This window comes from Egretta garzetta, unplaced genomic scaffold (genome assembly GCF_000687185.1).
Source record: "Egretta garzetta isolate BGI_Z169 unplaced genomic scaffold, ASM68718v1 scaffold158, whole genome shotgun sequence".
Taxonomy (NCBI): domain Eukaryota; kingdom Metazoa; phylum Chordata; class Aves; order Pelecaniformes; family Ardeidae; genus Egretta; species Egretta garzetta.
The window spans coordinates 1,838,252-1,858,705 of NW_009260430.1; the positions used below are offsets into that span (position 1 = coordinate 1,838,252).

General features: G+C 44.3%; 1 protein-coding gene across 1 annotated transcript in view; it reads right to left on the reverse strand.

The window, feature by feature from the left end:
- CDH4 (cadherin 4) overlaps nt 1-20,454 on the reverse strand; it is a 479,348-nt gene that overhangs the window by 62,156 nt on the left and 396,738 nt on the right. The window contains exon 6 of the mRNA XM_009643736.2: nt 18,784-18,956. Coding sequence (XP_009642031.1) covers nt 18,784-18,956 — 173 coding nt within the window. The remainder of the gene's footprint in view (nt 1-18,783; nt 18,957-20,454) is intronic.

Genomic DNA, 20,454 nt, shown 5'->3' on the forward strand with positions numbered 1-20,454 from the left:
GCAAAAGCCAGAGAGGATGCAGCAGGACGACGTCTGGAAAATGTCTTCTGCGACCCAGCTCTTGGGCTGGAACGGTGGGTAAGGACTGGACCTTCCCTCAAGAGGGAAAACAGGGGGATGACTAGATCCCATCAGGGATCTGACCCCATCCACCCAAATCCTGACACAGTGGGAGATCATGAAGGCCTACAACGCAGTGGGGTAAAATTCATGGGATTGCCCTGGTCCTGTCTCGGTCTGGATGTGGGCACTGCACACCAGTCCATAACTATGCTTTCATGGCACTATGACTTAAAAACAGCTAAACTATCTCTGACTTTAAAAATTCTTCTTTATACCAGGTCACTGGATATAGGCATGCAACTGAGAATTCTGGAAAAAACCCCTGAAATAAGTATTGCCTATAAAATAGGTCTTAGTGATATAAAATTCATAAAATACGAACTCATAAAAGAGGCAAACCAGATTCACTGTTAGCTGGCATGGACAAAACTCAGAAACATCAGCAACTGACAAACAGAGGTCAAACCAGTTTTCAAAATAAAATAGGAAAAAAACCATCCTGGAACCTCAAAAATCGCTGCAAGCTGGTGCCATCGCTGCTCTTGCTTTGGGCAGACCTAGGCTCAAAGAGCGAACAACAACAGGAATCTTTTTAAATATTTGTTGTTAAGGTAAATCTAAAATGATTGTCTAGCACAATGTTAATTACATTGTACAGCAATCAAAACAGAGACACTGAGTCTAATGAATCCCTACTCTCACCTTTGGAACAGAACTGGAGTGTCTTGTTCACCTCCTTATTAGCCCATAAATATTCTAATTAGGAAGCGACTCCAGATGAATAGGATTAGCAATAAGGACATTTTAGACTAGGTACACAAGAGATACTCAAAACTCTCATGTCTTATCTAAGGCTCTCCTGACATTTATAATCATGTAGAAACGCTAAATTTACATAGCTCTGCCTAATTAGACATGGTTGCAATTATGTTTGTGGGCTTCCTTTTTTTCCTGCCCAAGTATAACTTACACTGTCAAAACAGGAAGCAGGAACTGAAGAGAAGCACAGCAAGAAAGAAAAGGATTTTCTGCAATTTATTTTTCTGCTGGTTTTAATTTGAAATTCATCTTTTAAAGCCATTTTTTTTTTTAGCTCCCAGGCAAGAACTGGCTAGTATGGATCCAAGTCCAGATCACTGCTGCTTCAGATGTAAAAATGTGCTTTTTTTAGATGAGCAGCATCTCAAGAGCAGGCACTAAAACGGGTGAAATCCTGCAAAAGGTGATACATGTTCTGCCTGCCATCAGTGGGCTGCTCCTGTTCTGGGTGAAAGCAGGAAAGAAACTTGTTTCCTTTGAGGACTGTAAGCTCCCCAAAATTCTCACCCTGCCTATGTGTTCTGCTGACTGCCCGGTGGTTTCTGGATTCAGTCCCTCTCCCCAGCCTGAAAGAGCCTGAGCCTGATGTTTCCAAAGTAATTCCGTGTTTGCCTGCCTTGGCCTTCAGAAAGATGGTGAGAAGCAGGTGATCCATCAAGCTATATTTTCTGTGAAGCAAATGCTGGCATTATTGCACAGGGATTTGATAAACGATGTGTACATTATAATAACTGAATTTCAATATATTGTCTTTGATGTCTATAATCACAGATAGAGTTCTTTCACCTTAGCTCAAACATAAATCAAAGTAAGCGATACGCACTCAATTCAACAGGCTTACAAATTTCTGTTTCAGAACTAAACCGTAATCATGAAAACTCATCTGTGTCGGCAGACTTCACCTGCACGGAGCTCAGTCTGCAGTCAAGGTAGTGGAGATAGCCACATGTATGTATAAACTCTCAGGACTGGGGTATTAGGAAATTTCCAGGGCAAACAGCCACAAATCCATTTTATTGACTGCTTAAGGTCTAATTCTCTCTACTCCTCTGTTTATACTTTGTTTATTAGAAAACCAGCATCTCATTTGACTCCCCCATCACGTTTCAAGCTCCACGCAAGTGATGCCAGCAGAGTTACAGAGCCCTGGGAGGCCAGGCTTGCTGGTGGCAACGGTCGGTGGCCCTAAGCGGAGCCGCGCTCAAGAATACCTTCTTAATTGAGAGTCCCAAGGAATGAGACCGCAACAGAAGACCGGCATTGGAAGTCTCCTGTTTACAGCTTTGCTGCTTGGAACGTGGGAGAGGTGGAGAAGCAACAGTTCTGCTCGTGCAGGTTTGTAAAAGCCAAAATTAAGCAATTAAGAAACCAAATCACTTCCTTTAAGCAAACTGAAGAAAAATGGATCATGCAGCAAACTGACTCACGTGAGCATTCTCAGGCTGTTTAGAATCACAGAATCATAGAATCGTTTAGCTTGGAAAAGACCTTTAAGATCATCAAGTCCAACCGTTAACTTAACACTGCCATTCCACCACTAGACCCTGTCCCTAAGCAACATTTAATGCACAGCTCAGATGAGCAACATCCACCAAGTCTAGGGTCAACCCAAAACCAGCCAGAACCCAAAGCCCAATTGCAGCCTTCCAATGCATTTTACACCCAGGCTCCACTGAGGTATAATGAGCTGGCATGTTTCTGAATATCTGCGTGAAACGAGTGCAACAGTCTGCTTCTAAAAGGACGTAACCGCTATGTTTTCTTTGGCTAGGACATCAGCCTCATGCCGGCTTTCTTATCGAGCTTTCTGATCAGCAGTTGTATCAGTCAAGGTAGTCGGATCTGAAAGCTTACGATGACAGCCCAAGGAGTTGAAACAAAATCAATAACCATACAAACACCACTCCCATCCTCCGCTTGGCTATATTTAAGATCAATCAATATGCATAAATGACTCGCGCCAGGCACATCTGCACTAGTCTAGCACATAATCAACTTTGTCTTGTCTCAGCTTAATATAATTTTCCACCATATTAGCAGTCTTTATGATATCCTGTCTTTTCAAATAGACATAATTCAGAATCACTACATAGTTCAATTGGATTATTTGAGTCGCGCACAGACCCACGCTCGCGCGCGCACACACAAATCCGCTCTTCAGCAACAGCCTCTCTTCACTCCACCGCCGTTGGGATTATGGCCATGTTTAAAGTGTTTGCCAGGGGGTGACATTCGAGGCCACAGCCAGCTTTTACCGATACCTCCGGCAGAAAAATTTATGTCTGTGTGTATACGTATACTTAACAGACTGGGAAAAGAAACGAACAAACTTATCAAATGCCATGCTGAAGCATCCATTAAAAATCGCACACACTTTTAATGACTTGGGTGAGGGTTGCTGTTGCATAAATTTATTTAACGTTAATGTCCCTTGTTTGCTGTAAATTTCACACTGTGAAATTACCAGGGCAATTCTAATGGAGCTGAAGCCTCCAGCTGCACTCTATGATAAAGGAGGAAATAATTACGAATTCTTCTGGGAAGCCAAAGAAAGGCAAAGATCTCCTTCGGAACTGCTCCCAGATGAGCTGCTCATCAGCAGGCTCAGGAGGTGCAGAGCCGCTCTCCAGCGCCGAGGGAAGCAGGACGAGCAGGACGCTCGTGCTGATGACGACTCCGCCATCAACTGACATTTAATTTGAAAGGATTGAAAGCTGGTGTCTGCAACAGCTTCTGCCAAGAAACGTATGAACAGTCAAGACAGAGCATGGAAGTGGTTTTATGTTCCAAGTTAGGATGATGCTGTGTAATTTTACATCTAATCACCGAGCGCGAGACATAACCACCAAACACACAGCTCCAAGAGCTCCTGCCTGAAGCTCTGACAGATGCCTGTATCGTGAGAGGATGCTGAACTACGTGGGTTGTCCCATCTAGAATGGCATTTTCTATATCCCTTTGAATTCAGAGCTTAAAGCCTTTGCCAGAGCTCACATGAAGAGTGGAAAAAGGGCAAAATATAGTAACTGCAGAAACTCTTCTCATGATGCATGGAAGACAGAGAGCTTCAGCCTCTTCCTTCAGCTGCAACGTCCCAGCTATGTTCCATCATTACTTGACTTCTCTCCAAACAATCACGAATGTTCACACTTCTCATGGGATCTCAGTTTTCTTCCTTCAAAGTAAGACATCCTACACTACCAGTACCATTTATTTATCAACCAGACTCAATCATTTTCAAGGCTGCTTATGCCCAATCACCAGAGCGAGTAAGCGCTAGGCTGCTTTTGGCAAGCAGATGCTCCTAAGCCTGACTAGGCTTTGCTACCGACCCCTTCGTGCCAACCTCTTTAATCTTCCATCCCTGCAAATGTCTCCTCCTATTCTATTTTATCTCCACCCTTGTCCCCCCCTTATATCTCCCCGTTCCTGGAGAGGCAGAAGGGTGCAGGACAGATGTTTTGCCCTTCTTCTCCCTTCCTCCACATCACTCTGGGACAGCCTGGCTGACGGTGGTCTCCTCGTGCCTGGAGAGCCCACCTCGGCATTGAGCAGATCGGGGCCGAGCTGGAGACCCCAGCCCCTGCCTCCTGCCCACGCCACGCTCCCTGCCCAGCAGTCAGCATCCTCCCTCTGGTCAGCTTCAAGTTCAGACCCAGTAACGAGTGACCCGATAAATGGTCAGACCGCACCTCTGAAATGATAACTCATTCCTGGTAAGAAGAGCAGAGGAACATAAGAAACAAAATCACCTAATGGAACAGACAGGCAGTATTTATTCAGTCGCTCCCCGTGCGTCACTCACAATTACGTGCTGCGGTGTACTTCAGGCTTGTTTCCCAAGAACAAATACAATTCTTATTTATAATGCAACAAAGGATAAAGCAGGTTTCCTGATTCTGATAAGTGACTCTGTGATTATTTCTTCAATATAAACCCATCATGTCTTTCACATTATTCTTTCACGTTTTATTCTGGTTTGGAACACAGAAGTCACAGACGAGCGTCTCTGCGCCTGTAGTCACTTCATTTATTTCCTCATTTATAAAACCCGGGGACCCACTAGAGAACACTTCAATGGTACTTAAGGCCTTTGGAACACTGGATTGAACTTTGTGGACTGGACTTGCAGGGGTGTACAACCGATGCACGGCGACGGAGAGCGTCACTGTTTATCAGGTAATTGCATCCTGTGAGATGATAATGCAGTGGCGGCGGGCTCGCGGCGTTATCACGCCGGATCATGACAGAGTGTTCTCCTTGAATAGCAATCATCCGGCTTTCCGAATAAGCAGCGAACCAATCTGCTGCTGGGAAGCCTGTCAGCAAAATGCCTGCACAGTGCATCAGCACGCTCCGGACGCTGCCTTGCTGTACCAAAAGGGGGTGAAAAATGTTAAATGAAATGTAGTCACCCGCTTGGACTTTCTACCTACCTGCAAATTTCTCTAGCAAAAAATGTACCATATCATTTACTGTGTCTTCTTTTAAGGTAGCTGTCACCACACGGTTTAGAAACACCAAACGTACTAAGAATGGGATTTTCTGTGTCAAAGTGTCCCACTGAAATTCAGACACCTCCTTCTCACAGTCTGTGCAATACTGCGAAGCAAACAGGGCCTGGACCTCATTGGAAAAAAAATCCCCAAACAAATTCTGTGTTTATGTAATGATGCATTTATTTAGGGCCACTCCAAACAGATACAGCTGGTTAGACTTGAAAATAACTGTATGCGAAAATGCAAACAGTAATTTATGTAACTTTAAATGAGGTTTTGCAAGATGTTTTGATGCGTTTTCCCTGAATGCTCCTCTGCACATCTGGTTATTAAGTATGTAATGTAGCCTACCTACCTTATTTTTCCTCTGGATGTTGTAAGAAAAGCGCTGTGCCTGTGCTCTTCTCTAAGCCTGCCCTGGTACAGCATTGGGGGTCAGCCCAATAATGCAAAATCCCTTTCTCAAATCTGTCAGTCAGCCTTTGAAGATGCTAAATACTGCAGGCAATGGTCACTCCGAGTTACGTTAATAGGCTCTCATTGCAAACAGTGGAATTAACTTGCAGAAGAGCATCCCTAAATACCCATTTTGATATGGGAGGATGGCAGTAGTGGCAGAGACCATATAGAGAGCTGAAGGAGCCTGAGGATGAAAACTGGTGGAGAATATTATGACAAAGTGTTTTTTCATCAGAAGATGCTAAGAGTGAAACTGCTCCCAAGGAAGGGCATTCGAAACCTCTCCCTCGCTTGGAATTTTATTTTTACATCGCAAAACAGTCCCTTTTAAAATGGCTTTAATGGCCTGAGAGAACTTTGACAAAAATTGATCTTACAAAATGTCAAACATCATTTTAGAAGACCAATATCAATGTGACATTTTTGCAGCGATTAAAATAAAAATGTTGATTCTCTCCAGACTTTTTTTCTGATTGGTAATTATGATTTTAAAAATTTATTATTTTGTCCTAATCTGGGGGTGGGAAACTCTTTGTGGGGCATTTCCTACCTAACCAGGACCAGCTACATAAATGACTGCTGATGCTTCGATTTTTACTCATGGATATAAGCTGAGAGATTCTCCAGCTCTCTAGTTTGTGCGTTCACAGAAATGTTGGCATGGCCAAAGGAGCTGCAGGTGGGCCACCTACCTGAAGATCCATCAACGTCCTGAAGGTTTCCCTGGTCTTCCAGCTATTTCACTAGCACTAGTGAAGCTTGATTGTGGAAAGTCGGTTTAGATAGGTCTATATGCACCATAGTCCGGGCAGTGACCGCTTTGTGAGCAGTTGGTGTGTTGAAGTGATGCAGGCGTTGAGTGCCTCTCCAGCACATGCTGATGGAAGCTGCCTCCACTTCTTATCCATAGGGCAGATTTTCTGATAGTGAGGAGCACTGGTAACCCTTTCAGATTTTTTCTTTATGCTCAAATATGCATTCATTCAAACCACATCTAGCTGCTGATTTACAAGCAAATACTGTTCATTACCTTTTCTGTCGAACATCATGTCTTCTGATATCAAACATCAAGGGGGGAAAAATGCACATAATTTACAAATCTAATAACGCATTTCCCATCACACTCCTCTGCATCGCCATGGCCACAAAAAGATGGAATCAGCCAAGATGAAAGCATTTTCAGGGCTGAAGTTTAATGGCTAAAATAATTGCAGAAACATACACATCTCCAAAACAAACCACTTCCAGAATGAGTAATGCGTGGAGCATCCTCTCATCTACCACTTCACTTCATCTCCGTACAAGCTCCCCTGTGAGCAGAGCACATACGATATATCGTAGGGTATTTCAAACGCTGCAGATCTCTATGGCTGGGCCAGCTCCACTCTGCAGGTTTTGCACAGAGTTGAAGGGAGAAGGATGCTACTCTTCTTATCTCTCTAAAATTCACCTTCTGAAGGTGAAAACAATGCTTCCTAAGTAGGCATTTTATTTGGCATGTGTTTGCTTGGGTGTATTAAGCCCTCCCTTTAGAAAAGCAGATAGCTATCAGAAGAGCTTTACCAATTCTACGAGTCACTCGCTGTTGACTTACAAACCCTGCTTCCCATCCTCAGGCAACAGAAATCAGCCTGACCAGTTTGGCCCTGTTTGAGCACCTACCCAAACCTTTAACCATTAAAACAAGATTCTTCCTTATAAACCGAGATGAATTCCACATTGGTACGAATGTGAACCTGCAATCCATTTATTGTTCAGAGAGCTGCATAAATTAGGACTGGAAAGGCCAACTTATTGAATGTCTGGATAGCATGAGTCACCACATTTTTATCCAATTAGTTCCCCTTCTAAATGTGACCTGTTTACTTTAACTGAAAGCTACATTTATTTTTCTAGAAAGGCATTTGGAACACAAAGCATTTTAAGTGCAAAAAATGAATAGCTTGAATACAACATCATTGTACTGACACATACTCTACTTAATGAAGATTTCTTACACTAAATCCCCACAATTTTTGAAAATTAGAATAACAGAACAACACTGAAAGAAAAATATTTAGCCTAAAAATTAGGAGAAAAAATGGTGAGGTTACCATGACAAAAGAACAAACCGCCTCACGGCTTTGCTTCTACAAGCTCTGAGATGCTTTAACATGACATTCTGGAAAAAGTAACACAGAGCTCCTGCCTGCCTGCGCATGGCACCTTGCTGGCCTTATCCAAGAGACCCCCTCTCAACCTGTAGTGAATGGAGAACATCCCAAAGCTCCATACCTGACGGTGTGATTACTTACAGCCAGTCTAGTGATGCTTGGAAGGGTCCAAAAGGAACAGTTCTGCCCTTCAAAAAGCCACCTTCTGCCACCTTTTGGGATACTAATTATAAAATCATAGATTTGTTTAGGTTGGAAAAGCCCTTTAAAACCACCAAGCCCAAACATTCCCCTACCCCTGCCATCCTACCACTAAACTCTGTCCCTAAGCACCTCGTCTGCCCGGCTTTTAAATCCCCCCAGGGATGGGGACTCGACCCCTTCCCTGGGCAGCCCCTTCCAGTGCCTGACAGCCCTTTCAGGGAAGAAATTTTTCCTAATGTCCAACCTAAACCTGCCCTGGCGCAACTTCAGACCATTAGCGCAGAACTCAAGGAATTAGACAGTATTTGTGGTGCAGAATAGCAAACTCCCACATTTTTGTCCCTGTGCACACATTCCTGTCCTTTTGGAAGTATTACATCCCCAGCAACTCCATACTCCATGATCCTGACATGGTTCCAAAGCTCTGATGAGATGCACTGTAAGACACTAGATAGATCACCATTTTAATTATATTTTAGAAAGCACATAATAGTCTCTCCACTGTTCACACTGACGACTTTCCGTTGTAAGAATACTTTCAGAATACAAGACTCTCTATCTGGTCTTCTGCAGTAACATTCCTTTGCATTTAAGCTGCCTTTTTCTTACGCTCCGTTAAGAAAAGTAGTTGCTGCAGACCGAAACATCCTGTAAACTCCTTCATGCTCTGGCAAACGTGTCGATGACAATATTTTAGTAAGAAATGTAGCCAAATATGCTGATAGGAATGGGTTGTGCTATTAGAAAAAACTACTAGGTCTAGGAAGAGTTAACAAAGTCTCTCTTTAAAATGCTAATAACAGACAATGGTCTGTGGATAAGTTAATTAGTGGAGCCAGCTTGTGTTTAATTATTTCACTTGACCTCGTGCAGATTTAGACAATAATCCCTTTAGAGAGGGGAAGGGGCTGTTGGAAAGTATGTGATGTACCAGAAGAAAAACTTTAAATCTGCCTGAGCTGAGCAGGTAGTCTTCTATCGGAAATTGGAATGATACACTATTCTCCACTGTAAGACAAGCTCAAATGGAAAAAGAAATGCAGGTCTGAACCAGAGAGATTATGCTAAGGACCTGGTGAGCTTTCCACTCCGATACTTAACTTCCCCCTCCCCGCTTCCTATTCAGCTGGGATTTTACTACTGAATAATGTATAAGCCAACCCACTGTAGTCAGAGGTGGGATTTCATGAGCAACTTGAAACAAGCGCACCCAGACTGTACCAGAAGTCTCTGAACATACTAAAATGTGTGTGTAGAAAGAAAAGGGCCTATAGACTATTAGCACATGTGGAATTCTCTTATAGGAGAGGCTCTGAAGATTTCCAGATTTAAAAAAAGAGAACTGATTAGGCTGGGTTTCAGTCCTATTCTCGCTCAGACTCTATAATCAGATCCAATTAAACTCAAAGGTTTGTTTTATCTGAATAGGTCAACCCCAAATCATGTAGCTTTTCAATTTGGTAACGTCTCTTCAAGAGCTTGCCCAAATATGAATAAGAAGTCATTACAGTTTAATGTGTGAATCAGTACAATCTCCTCCAGAGGCTACAGCATCGGAATGCTAGGAATACTTCAAGTAAGGCAGGTGTGTAAAAGGGAGTCTAAGCCAAACGGAAAAAAAGAAAAAAAAAACAAACTGGGGAGCTACTCTGGCAGGCAGTAAATAGCCCTGTATGTCTGAGTGGGAAGAAGCTGTTTCAGCCGAAGGGTAGGACTCATTCTTGGTGGAATCAGCTCCATGGGAGATGTAAACTGGCTGTAAGTTTACTTTTAGACACCAGTTCTTTCTGTTCCGTGGTTAGAGCATCCTTCTGGGCACATCTTCAGAAGGGACACACAACGTGCAGGGACTCGAACTGAAAACCTCACAGAACAACTAGACCGATAAAAGCAGCACCATCGCACTATTTGATCCTCTTTATTAAAAACACAATTTGATGGGGAATTAAATGCTCTCAGACAGGAGCAGGGCCGACACAAACGCAAGCCACGTGCGGCAGATCACCTTGTCAGATATTTATTGCAGAGAAGAGCTGTGGTGCTGAGGTGGGCTCCCCATCAACTCCTCTGCTACGTTTCACTGGGGACTGTCAGCCTCATCAGCAAAGATGAAGCCAGGTCTGCAAATGTGAAACCAACTTCTCAAGAGGATCAGCATGGCCACAAAATCATGGGTCCTTCCTCATCCCTCACAAACAGCTCTGATACTCCCAACCTTCAAAGGGCAAGAGGACTGGTGAAGAAGACACAGCGTGTCCCAGTTGTGAATAAGGCATCTCGGCGGTGCCAACAGCAAGGCAAAGAATTACTGAAGGCAAGTTCAAAATTAGCATTAAAAAATTGGTAGGACTGCTTATCCTGGAAACAGGTCGACTGATTTTCTGAAGCCCAAAGAGTTGGTATTGCGTAGACTTAAATAACGGGAAGAGCACGATAAGGTTTCATGGAAACTATCAGACTGAGCAGCTTGCTTAACCAAACAGGCTCTGCTCTGCCATGTTTTTCCAGAGCATGCAAAGTGGTCCTTCCCCAACAGCAGTGATGTCAAGGATTAAATGTCACACATCTATCGGTCAAGGATTAGCAATACAGGTGGCCATACAGCGTGCTCTGCCTGTCCAGGCAATATGATTAAACACGTGTTTGTCGTGCTGTCTTACTTCCTTCATTAGTGTTTCTCTTTGCTTGTCAATGTTATTAACTTCCTAAAACCCCCAGTGATGACAGAGCCATTAGTGTCTAACTAAGCACAGGGGAGGATAATGAGTGAATACGCGTGGATGAAACCTCCGCTAGGCTGAGCTTACACAAACTCACATTCAAACGGTGCCAACAGATCATCGCAATTTGTATAACCAGTTGGTCTCCAGCCCATTACATTTGCGTCCTGATCGTCTTGCTGGTGAATTTTTTTGAGAGGTAAATACCATGGCTGTTTTCCTATCTACTCAATGGACTCCCACAGTTTCCAAGCTATTTACCAGCCTCTTTTTTTTTGGAAAGCTCTTTTATTCTTTAAAAGTTTTTCCTGTCATCTCCAAATACTCTTTTTTTAAAAGTGAAACACATAGTCATGCTATTGTCTTTCAAGGCCCATGGCTCAGAGCCCTTCCTCTCTCAGGATAATATCCCACCTAGCTATCAGGTTTTTATCAAGGAAAAATAATCAAGAACAGCTTTCCATACACATGAGCTCTAAAAACTGATTGACAGCACCGTACTTGGTGAGTTGCAGCAATCACCCAGAAGACCGAAAGGTACAGATGATTCTGGAAACACCCACCAGCAGGACACACAGCCACTGCTATTTGAGAAACGCAAATGGGGAGACATGGTCTTTCCAGGCTTCAGGTAACAAAGCTTCAGAACCACTGACATAATTCCCTTCTTAATTAAAACAAATAGCATTATTTCTGTGACAAGGCTTTGTTCTTCGCTCACATCTTTCCCATCCTGCAACAAGGACTGCCAAGGAATCCATTAAGCAATGCTGGACCAAGAGCACTCAGAGCAGACCCAAGCCCTCCCCATCTACTAACTTCTGGTATCTTAAGTGACTACAAGTGGCCCTCCATTGGGAGCACGATGCGTTTCCAAAGGCACTAAATGGGGTTAATAAAATGAACCTTCTTCACTGGTGAGTGGTAGTGCTCCTCACCATAATTTGCTGGAAAAGGTCATTCTTGTCTGTAATGAGAAAATGAAATGCATGCTGGAATGATGGAGCAAGCTCAAATCAGTCCTACGTACAATGCAGAAACATAAACCAGAATCAAGCATAAATCTACTGGCTAAATTCAGCTTAGGGCTAATCAGCTCTTCCTTTGACAGGATATGCTGCTGTGGAAATGGGATAATTTTATAACTGAATAATTTAACCAGTTTTATCTTTAAGTAATGATTTCAGGCATATTAATATATAAAGCTTCAGTATTTACATTTTTGGTACACGGACCTGAAAAATTACAAGGTATCAGGAATAACACAGTATTCAGCGACAAATGGCATTTATAGAGCGGCTTTCATCCCCCAGCATGACTTCGTACTCCCCAAATCCCTGGGATGGTGTGTGGCAGCCGGGCAGCCAGCGAGGGCAGCGCCTGCTGTGCGGCAGCGCGGGGGCACACCGCTCCTCAACAGCAATGGGAAACTCTGTCGGAAACGTTAAGGCCAAGGCTAGAAGGGACAAATAAAATGCATGGGCTGACCTGCTGTACGGAGGACGCTACAGGATTTTACCCGCTTCTCTATGTTAAGATTCCAGTAGTTTATGTCTGGCTTGGTGACACATTCCACAAAGACTTCCAGTCGTGATTTGAATGCTGTGAGAAGTGGGAAAGCCACTTACCCTTGGAACTCTGCTACAGTCCTTCATCATCTCGGTCACTGGAAAACACTCTGGGAGCCTGTGGGTCTGGGAGCTAAATACAGGGGCTTGTGGTCCAAATGCATAGCAATGCATGCACCTCACTGGCAAAATAACTGCTCATCTCTCACTCTCCTTCCCCTCCTGTGAGCTCAGCTGTGGATGCATCTTTCTGCACGTCTTAATGCAGTGATCCTCGAACTTCATCTTTAAAAGCAGGATACTTGTGGCTCAGCAGAATCTAACAACCTTGTTTTACTTCTTCTCCGGAAAAAAAAAAAAAATGGAGAAAAGACGAAAACCAGAATCCCTCTCACTTTAAAGAACTCCTGTAATAGATACAAACGGCAAATACGGTGCATGTTAGATTGCACCTGTCAGAAGGTGACATCCTCTTACCAATTTTGCATTAGTCCTCACTGCTCCTTGGAGATGGCTAATTTGAGTGAGGAAAATGGGAAACAGAAACTCTTAGGATGCAGTCAAGCCATTTAGATGCCACTCTCCCTCATTCTTTGTATTTTGTCAGTACACATACACGACTGAGAATCTGCACAGATTCACTCATCTATCACTCGTATCGTGTCGAGATCCTTCAGCCTCACGCTGCAGCAGATGTTCCTCCAGCCCTGCTCAGAGGAGGAGGCGTCGCTTTGCAGAACGTCGCATTGATATGCAGTGAGGGGAAATAATTAACACAGGCGGCCGTAATTTAGAACAGAATAAAATCCTTTTGTTATATTCCAGGGGCGGAAAAAGGATTGAAAGCTGCTGGACTCTCCTGTCAGAGAAAAATGTCCTGGTACAGAAAGCAAGGCTCAGCCTGTGTTACCTGTTGGCTACCCTGAAGAGTATCGGCTGGCTGGAAGAGCCAAACCCAGGTTAAAAATACTGTATTTGGGTAATCTTGAATTAGTAGATTGCTGTATGTGGGACTAATTCACAAAGGATGAATTACAGCAGTCCCAGTGGATAAACTAATTCCTGTCACCAATGTGATGCCTTCTTTATGTCCAGCTAACATTTGAAATGAAGTAACAAGGAGGTTTCAAAAAGCTACTGCAATGACCTGGAGATAAATGTACCCAAAATAGTTACTACAGATGGTAAAAACCAATCCCGCTCAGTTTTTGGAGGAGCATAGTACTGCTTTTTTTTTTTTTTTTTTAAATAACATTTCAAAATTCTGCTCTATCACAAATGTCTCGTTGCACCAAACCCAAAGTGTTGGAATAGAAATCAACTGTCTCTGCCAATAAGGAGAACTTTTCCTCTTCCCCACAAAAATCCTGCCATTCCATTCATAAATAAAATAAGCCACTAACTCAGTCGTTGGCAGGCTCTCCCTTTTATCTTTCACTCACTTGAGAAAGACTAGCAACATCACGTTTTCGGAAAGTTAACATAACATTTCAAAATTCTGCTCTATCACAAATGTCTCGTTGCACCAAACCCAAAGTGTTGGAATAGAAATCAACTGTCTCTGCCAATAAGGAGAACTTTTCCTCTTCCCCACAAAAATCCTGCCATTCCATTCATAAATAAAATAAGCCACTAACTCAGTCGTTGGCAGGCTCTCCCTTTTATCTTTCACTCACTTGAGAAAGACTAGCAACATCACGTTTTCGGAAAGCCAAGTGTAGTAATCATAGAATTGGATTTCATCTATTTTTAAAGGCATTTGCAGCAGCAGAGCTCCAATCACTTTTAAAAGAAATATAAACATACAGAAATTCAGAAGAAGCAACTCGGAGCTCCCAACTTTCTTAATTTCTTCCACATGAGATGAATACTCTGGGAAGGGACTCCTTTCTAAAGGAGATCTCAAAAAGTTAACAACGCTACACTACGAGCACCACAGAGCCGAAATACTTATTATCTCAAATAAGCCTGGATGACATTTGAGATGTCTCGACATTTATTGGCCTGCCAGCAGGCTGCGGGATCAACCAGCTCCTTTCCTCTCACTTCTTTTTTTTTTTTTTTTCCCCTTTGCTTGCTCAGAGTCCGTGTTCATAAAATATTTAGCAGAAGCTCTTCAGAGGATGATATTGCCTATACTATAGCCCTGGTGCAGTTTTACTTGTGCTACTGAGACAGATATTCTGCCACCAGAGAAATCAGAAGAGCTGACGGAGTGGAATTACTGTACCAGGAGCTCACCGTCAGGCTGACAGTCTGGGCTCCATCCCCGCCTGGGACGCCAGTGGCCAAAATGAGCAAACATGCAGAACAGAGCTGGTCCCTTCTGCGTGGTTATAAGGGGAAATGCTCCTTTTCAGAATGGAAAACAGAAATATGAATGTTCTGCCTGCTTCTGAGCCCCATCTGGGGACAGCTGACCCTTTTTTACCTTTTGTTATTTTCTTCCCAGTGGACAAAACAAAAAAAGCAATAAAATCTGGAATTCAGATGTGCTGCTAAATTAAGCTATCAGGTGCGTAGCGACTCCCAGTAGAACCACCCATCTCTGCAGCAGCCTGCCATAAATTAAATAAGCCAGCACGGTGCCCTCCTACCCCCTGAACTTTGTTACAACCTGTCCATCTCATGTGTTCGTAGCCTTCCCTATTAATCCCCACATTTTGTGCTCCCACCGCTATTTGATCTTTCCCTCCTCGTTTCATTAAGCCAGCTGCAGATTTCCTACATTTCCCTGACGTTTTCCTGTATTAGAGCAAGTATCTGCTTTTCACCTTTTCATCTAAGCCTGGCTGTCTGAATGCACCTTTCAACCTCTGGCGCACTCTAAACCCCTATCATTTTCCCTATTAATTCAAGGGATTGATGTTCCTTTGTTCCACCTTTGGCATTTCTCACCCTTAGGCATCCAGGAGTTTAAATCGGGCTGTTGCTAAACTGTCCTCCTTTAATAATTTTTTATGAAGTGCAGTCCAATTATCTTTATCTTCCTTGGGGATCCATTCAATTAAGCGCAGCCGTAATGAGTGAATGGACACAGAGCATTGTAACCATATTTACATCCAGATTACTGGGAACCAGGTAAGATAACTTTAAAGCCATCAATATTTTAATACCTTGGCTTTTCATTTTGCTATCTTCAGTGTCAGACACATTTAGAGAGACCAGCACAATTTGAGAGGCTGAGTTTTTAATTTCCTCCTTGGTTTGTGGAAATGAGGGTTTAGAAACAGCAGCAAGCCACATGAATTTCTCTTAAAATAGGTTTCTCGCAGGTTAACCAAAGCCCTCCTCATGACACAAACCAAGACGGAACGCTTCGTCCAGTTTCTTGGACATTTCACGAATTGAAGGTAATGTGAGAAACCAGTAAAGAACCAATAATTAAGTGGAGATGCTGGCAGCACCAAGTCTCATTTAATGAGCACGCAACAGAAATGCTGAGCTAGAAACACCGGTTCTGGAGTGACTTTTCTCCCCTCTGAGAGACAAATGCTGGATCTGAACATGGACCTGGTTCCGTCTCAACACAGCTTAACATAATAGTGTCACAGGCACTGATAAATGTGTCAATAAGCATTTGGAGAAATAACTGGTACCCAGGGAATTTATCTTGGTTGTAGTAGTTTCAGATGAATAGGTCAGATTTGTTAACATTTTAATTTACACAAATCTGCATTCCAAATACTGCTCTTCGGCTCCTTTTCCTAACAACAAGAAAATGTCAGCAGCAAACCCAAATTTACTCCTCTAATAGCTTTCTCAAGATTTCAGGAAAAACAAACAAAAACAAAAAAACCAATCTGTGGTAGAGTTAGGGGAATGCTTAAACACATTTTTCAATTTAGCCCTAACACAATTTTATGCTAATAAAACGGAAACTTTCGCCAATTCCAGATGTAAATCTGGAACACAGCCGAGAGTGCTGGGAATAAGCATGGCCCGTATCTTCAAGGCAGCCCCAGGCCTGTGCCCAGAGCGGGTTGTTCTGCCTGGATCCAAGCATCCCTTCCCCAACCCGGTACCCAGCTTGGGATGCTCCACACCGTATTCCTACAGACAAGGCGCCAGCCTGCCTTGGTTTCCCAGACTCAGTACAACAGGGGAACTAACGTGAGGCATGTGGTTCCCCTGCAAGGTTTTTAAATGCGCCAGATGCAATGAGATAAACCTGAAAAAAAGATGACCGTCCTGCCTTCCTCTTTCCCCCTAATTATCACCCGCCTCTTTTTTCAGCTGATTTGCTGAGATTAAAACCTCTCTCCCACCAAGCTATCCCAACCTATGTCTCTGAAATTAATATAAACCAATGACCTTTCTCTACCCGGAAAGCCCTACATTAAAACGCTGTCCCCCACTGATGTCGAGGGGGCAATAATAGTTCTGTCATTTCCATAAAATCAGCATTTTCCTGCCAGAATTCAGATCCCTCCTCGGAGTGCTCTGCCACCGTCTCCCGGAGGGCTGCCAGCAATCTCTGCAGCACTTGTTTCTCCTCCTCAACTGCAAGCACGCTGCAGGCTTCAGCATTGCCTAGGATAATCTGCCTGCTTAGGATTCAGCTAACTTTCTGCTTCTCTAAATAAAAAGAGCAGGGAAAGGTCAAGCCTGCCCTAGGTTGCACTTGCAAAGTCTGCCACGTCAGGTGGGACGGAGCAGGCTGTGGTGCTCCTTCTGCTCCCCCAGCTCTGCTTCTTGTCTTCAACATCTGGAAAGCTCTCTGCTCACCCCACCTTCTCCTTGGAAAGCTGCTTCACACAGCGTCTCCCCCCGGCTCGCTGCACCCTGAAACTGTGCCTTGGGCAAGCCCCAAATCTGCACCATTCCCAGCCAGCAGCCCGGGTCGCCGTGCTGGTCCCGCTGGCTGCCCTGGGGCACCCCGTGTGCTGCTGAACTGCTGCTGGTGCTTTGATCAGCCCTCAACAGCGGCTCTGCAGCCGCACTCGGGATTCCTCCCAAAGCTGCCGTGCAGCTCTGAAGCAAAAAAGCGGCCCAGGCATGCGAATGAAACGGGCACAAACCCCGGCAGAGCAATGCCTGTCTGCCGGCGCTCGGCAGAGCGCTCTGCAGCGGGGCCAGAAAAGTGCGGCCGAGGCTGATGTGGAAGGGAAAAAAAACAAACCTGTGAAGTGCTGGAAGTTTTCACCCCTCTGAGTTTGGTGCCCCAAGCAGGAAAGCCCATGCACCAGCCCGCACACGGAGCCTCCCGCTTGCTCCATCCCGGCTGCTGGTCGCAGGGGAGGAAAGGAGGGAAAGGAAGAAGAGAAGGAGTTTCTGGTGCCTCCTCTCAGAAATGCAGCAAGTTGGGCTCTCTCAAAATGGGTTTCACTGGACTTGTTATCCCTGGGGACTGCCTGAAGTTAAACATCTGAGCCTAAGACTCTGGAAGTCCTTACTTTCACCTTTGCTGCGTAGCCATGCTATCTGTGGCTGGCTGTTCGACGAACAAATGACCCCTCCAGTCACTTACAAGTTGATCAAGATCTCCTAATTGCATTGGACAGGTGACACTCCACGACCCACACCGTCCAATGGGAAAACCCCCAGAACTTAAGCTCCCCCTCTACCTTCACTCCTGTCTCCTTCTTCCCAGGTCACTCCAGCCCACCACCGATGCTACACAATGCGTGAGGTATAAATACCTTCTCCTCGAGCTATATTCACACCTAGAGAAGGCAGAGCTCTGGGACTCATACCATATAGCTTACCCTAGCAGAGTACGCTTCTGCATTTGGGAAGGCTGTACATTGTAAAATACCAGAAAGAAGAGGTACTAAAGGCAGAACCTCACACAGAACCAAAACCACTGGAAGACATTTTCCGAGTTTGGAAACAACATAAGGATGCCATCACGAAACACGCAAAGTGTGTTGCGTATAGGCTGTGTAACCGCTTCTGAAAATAACATGCAAAGAACTAAGCAAGACGGGTCTAGAAAGGGCTATAGATATATGGCATTTATTTGTTCCCCAACAGAAGGGGTACAAACGGCACTTTATTCAACCCCCTGGTCCTTCTGGAGTAACTTCTTCATCTTTGAGTTGTACAAATTTACGCAAGGGAAATACCAGCTTCACAAGTTTGAAGATTCTCCCAGGGTTTCATTGACTGATACGGATTAAGACAAAAATATCACATGGAAGCCACGATGCCCCAAAGGTGCTGCAGAAGCAAAGATCACAATCTCCACGCCACAACTCAAAACTTTTAGAGGCTTTGTATTCGAGACAGGATTTGGACTTTGCAAGTCAGCAGCCCTCAACAACGGGAAACCTGGTCCGATGGCTTTTAAACTCACCTCTCTGTCAAGTCCAGCAGCCACAGTGACAATGTCTCCTGTCTCGCTGTTAATAGTAAACATATTTTGCGATGGGCTCTGTGGGGTCTGAGTCACGATTCGGTATCTCACCATCCCGTTCGCTGTAGTACTATCATCTGCATCATTTGCCGTCACTGTCATCACGTAGGTACCTTGGAACAAGAGAAGATGAAATATCAGGACTATCTCATTGCACAGCAGATTGCAGTCCCATTGACTCGGGGTCATGCATTTTACTCAGAAATGCTACGGAGTAGACATCCCATTTCAATCCAGCCAGCTAGGCAAGGCGAGGATTATGAAAATAGCAACACTGCTGAGACTAGATGATCTGTAAGGATACTGATTACACATAACTGGTATACAGCAAGAAGTCCTATGAGGATATCTATGATTAACTTCTAATTCTTTCAGTGATTGTAAGTTTTAGGGCAGCATTTTTTGTCCTGCAATTTCACGTAGATTCTCACAGGATTTTTTTTTCCACCCAATCACTGCATTCACATGCATTCAGAAGTAGAGTTTAATAGTGGAAAGCCCATCAGACTTCTCAGCAGCTTCAGAAGGACCCCCTCAACACGTCCATGCCCAGTGCAGGAAGCAATTGCCTGCTGCCTCCAGTTCTTGGAGAAATGTCTACCTTTCCAGCCCCTTCTGGAGAAAAAAAACCCATTTGTACAGAGCAAATGGAACAGCTGCTGCCCAGCAGGACAGAAAGTCAATGATTTGGTATGTGTGGCCAGCGATGTATTGAATCATTGGTTTGTTTCTTGCTAATGATCAGTGTCTTCATTTGCCTTGCAAAAAACAATCCCTACTTTCTAGATACTGTTGGGAGCGCACTGATGCACTGACAGGCTCATTATCACTGGAGTTTGGCAGCAGGGTGTTTTGCTAAAGTGGGAAATTATCATTATGAGGGTAAAAGATGTTACTTGATTGGATGGACTCCTGCAGCTGCATGGTCCTGTGACCCCCCAGAGCTCCTAGGGCCTAGGCTTTACGCTTCTTATATTGGTAGGAGAGAATGTCTGAAAGGGCAGACACATACCGCTTACAAAAAGCAATCTGCAACAGTGGATGAATCTAACGACATGAGACCTGAAACGAGGAGTGGGAGGCAGAGAGAGACAGTGAAACCAGACAAAACCTCGTTTAGTGACCATCAAAACCCAACAACGTCAATGGAAAGATGGAAGTTACTGCTTGAACACTGCTCATTTGGGAACTCTGAACAGGATGAACCAACTCAGGAGCCTGCCGTGCTGGAGGAGATACAAAGTGGTCCCAACAAGAACCTGCGCTGATTCAAGATGGAGCCACGTGTTGTTTCACAAAACGAGCAGAGTTCATTCTGCCCATTTGGTTGTATGTGAGCCACTGGCAAACTCAAGGGCATGTGGCTCCATCAGCACTGTGCCATGTCTCATCTAATAAGCCCAGATCCCCAGCGTGGTCTCAAAGCCCCAAAACTTCCAGTTCGGAGAAAGCAGAGAGCTGGAGAGCTTGCATCTGTTTGCAAGAGAGTTTAAAAACATACCCCATGCTCTAAATGGGCAGATCTAGCAAGGGCTGCAGCATCCCCAAATTGCACACCCTAGCCAAGTGTCTTCAAGCCCCTTGGCACACACGCAAACACCCCCCCCCCAC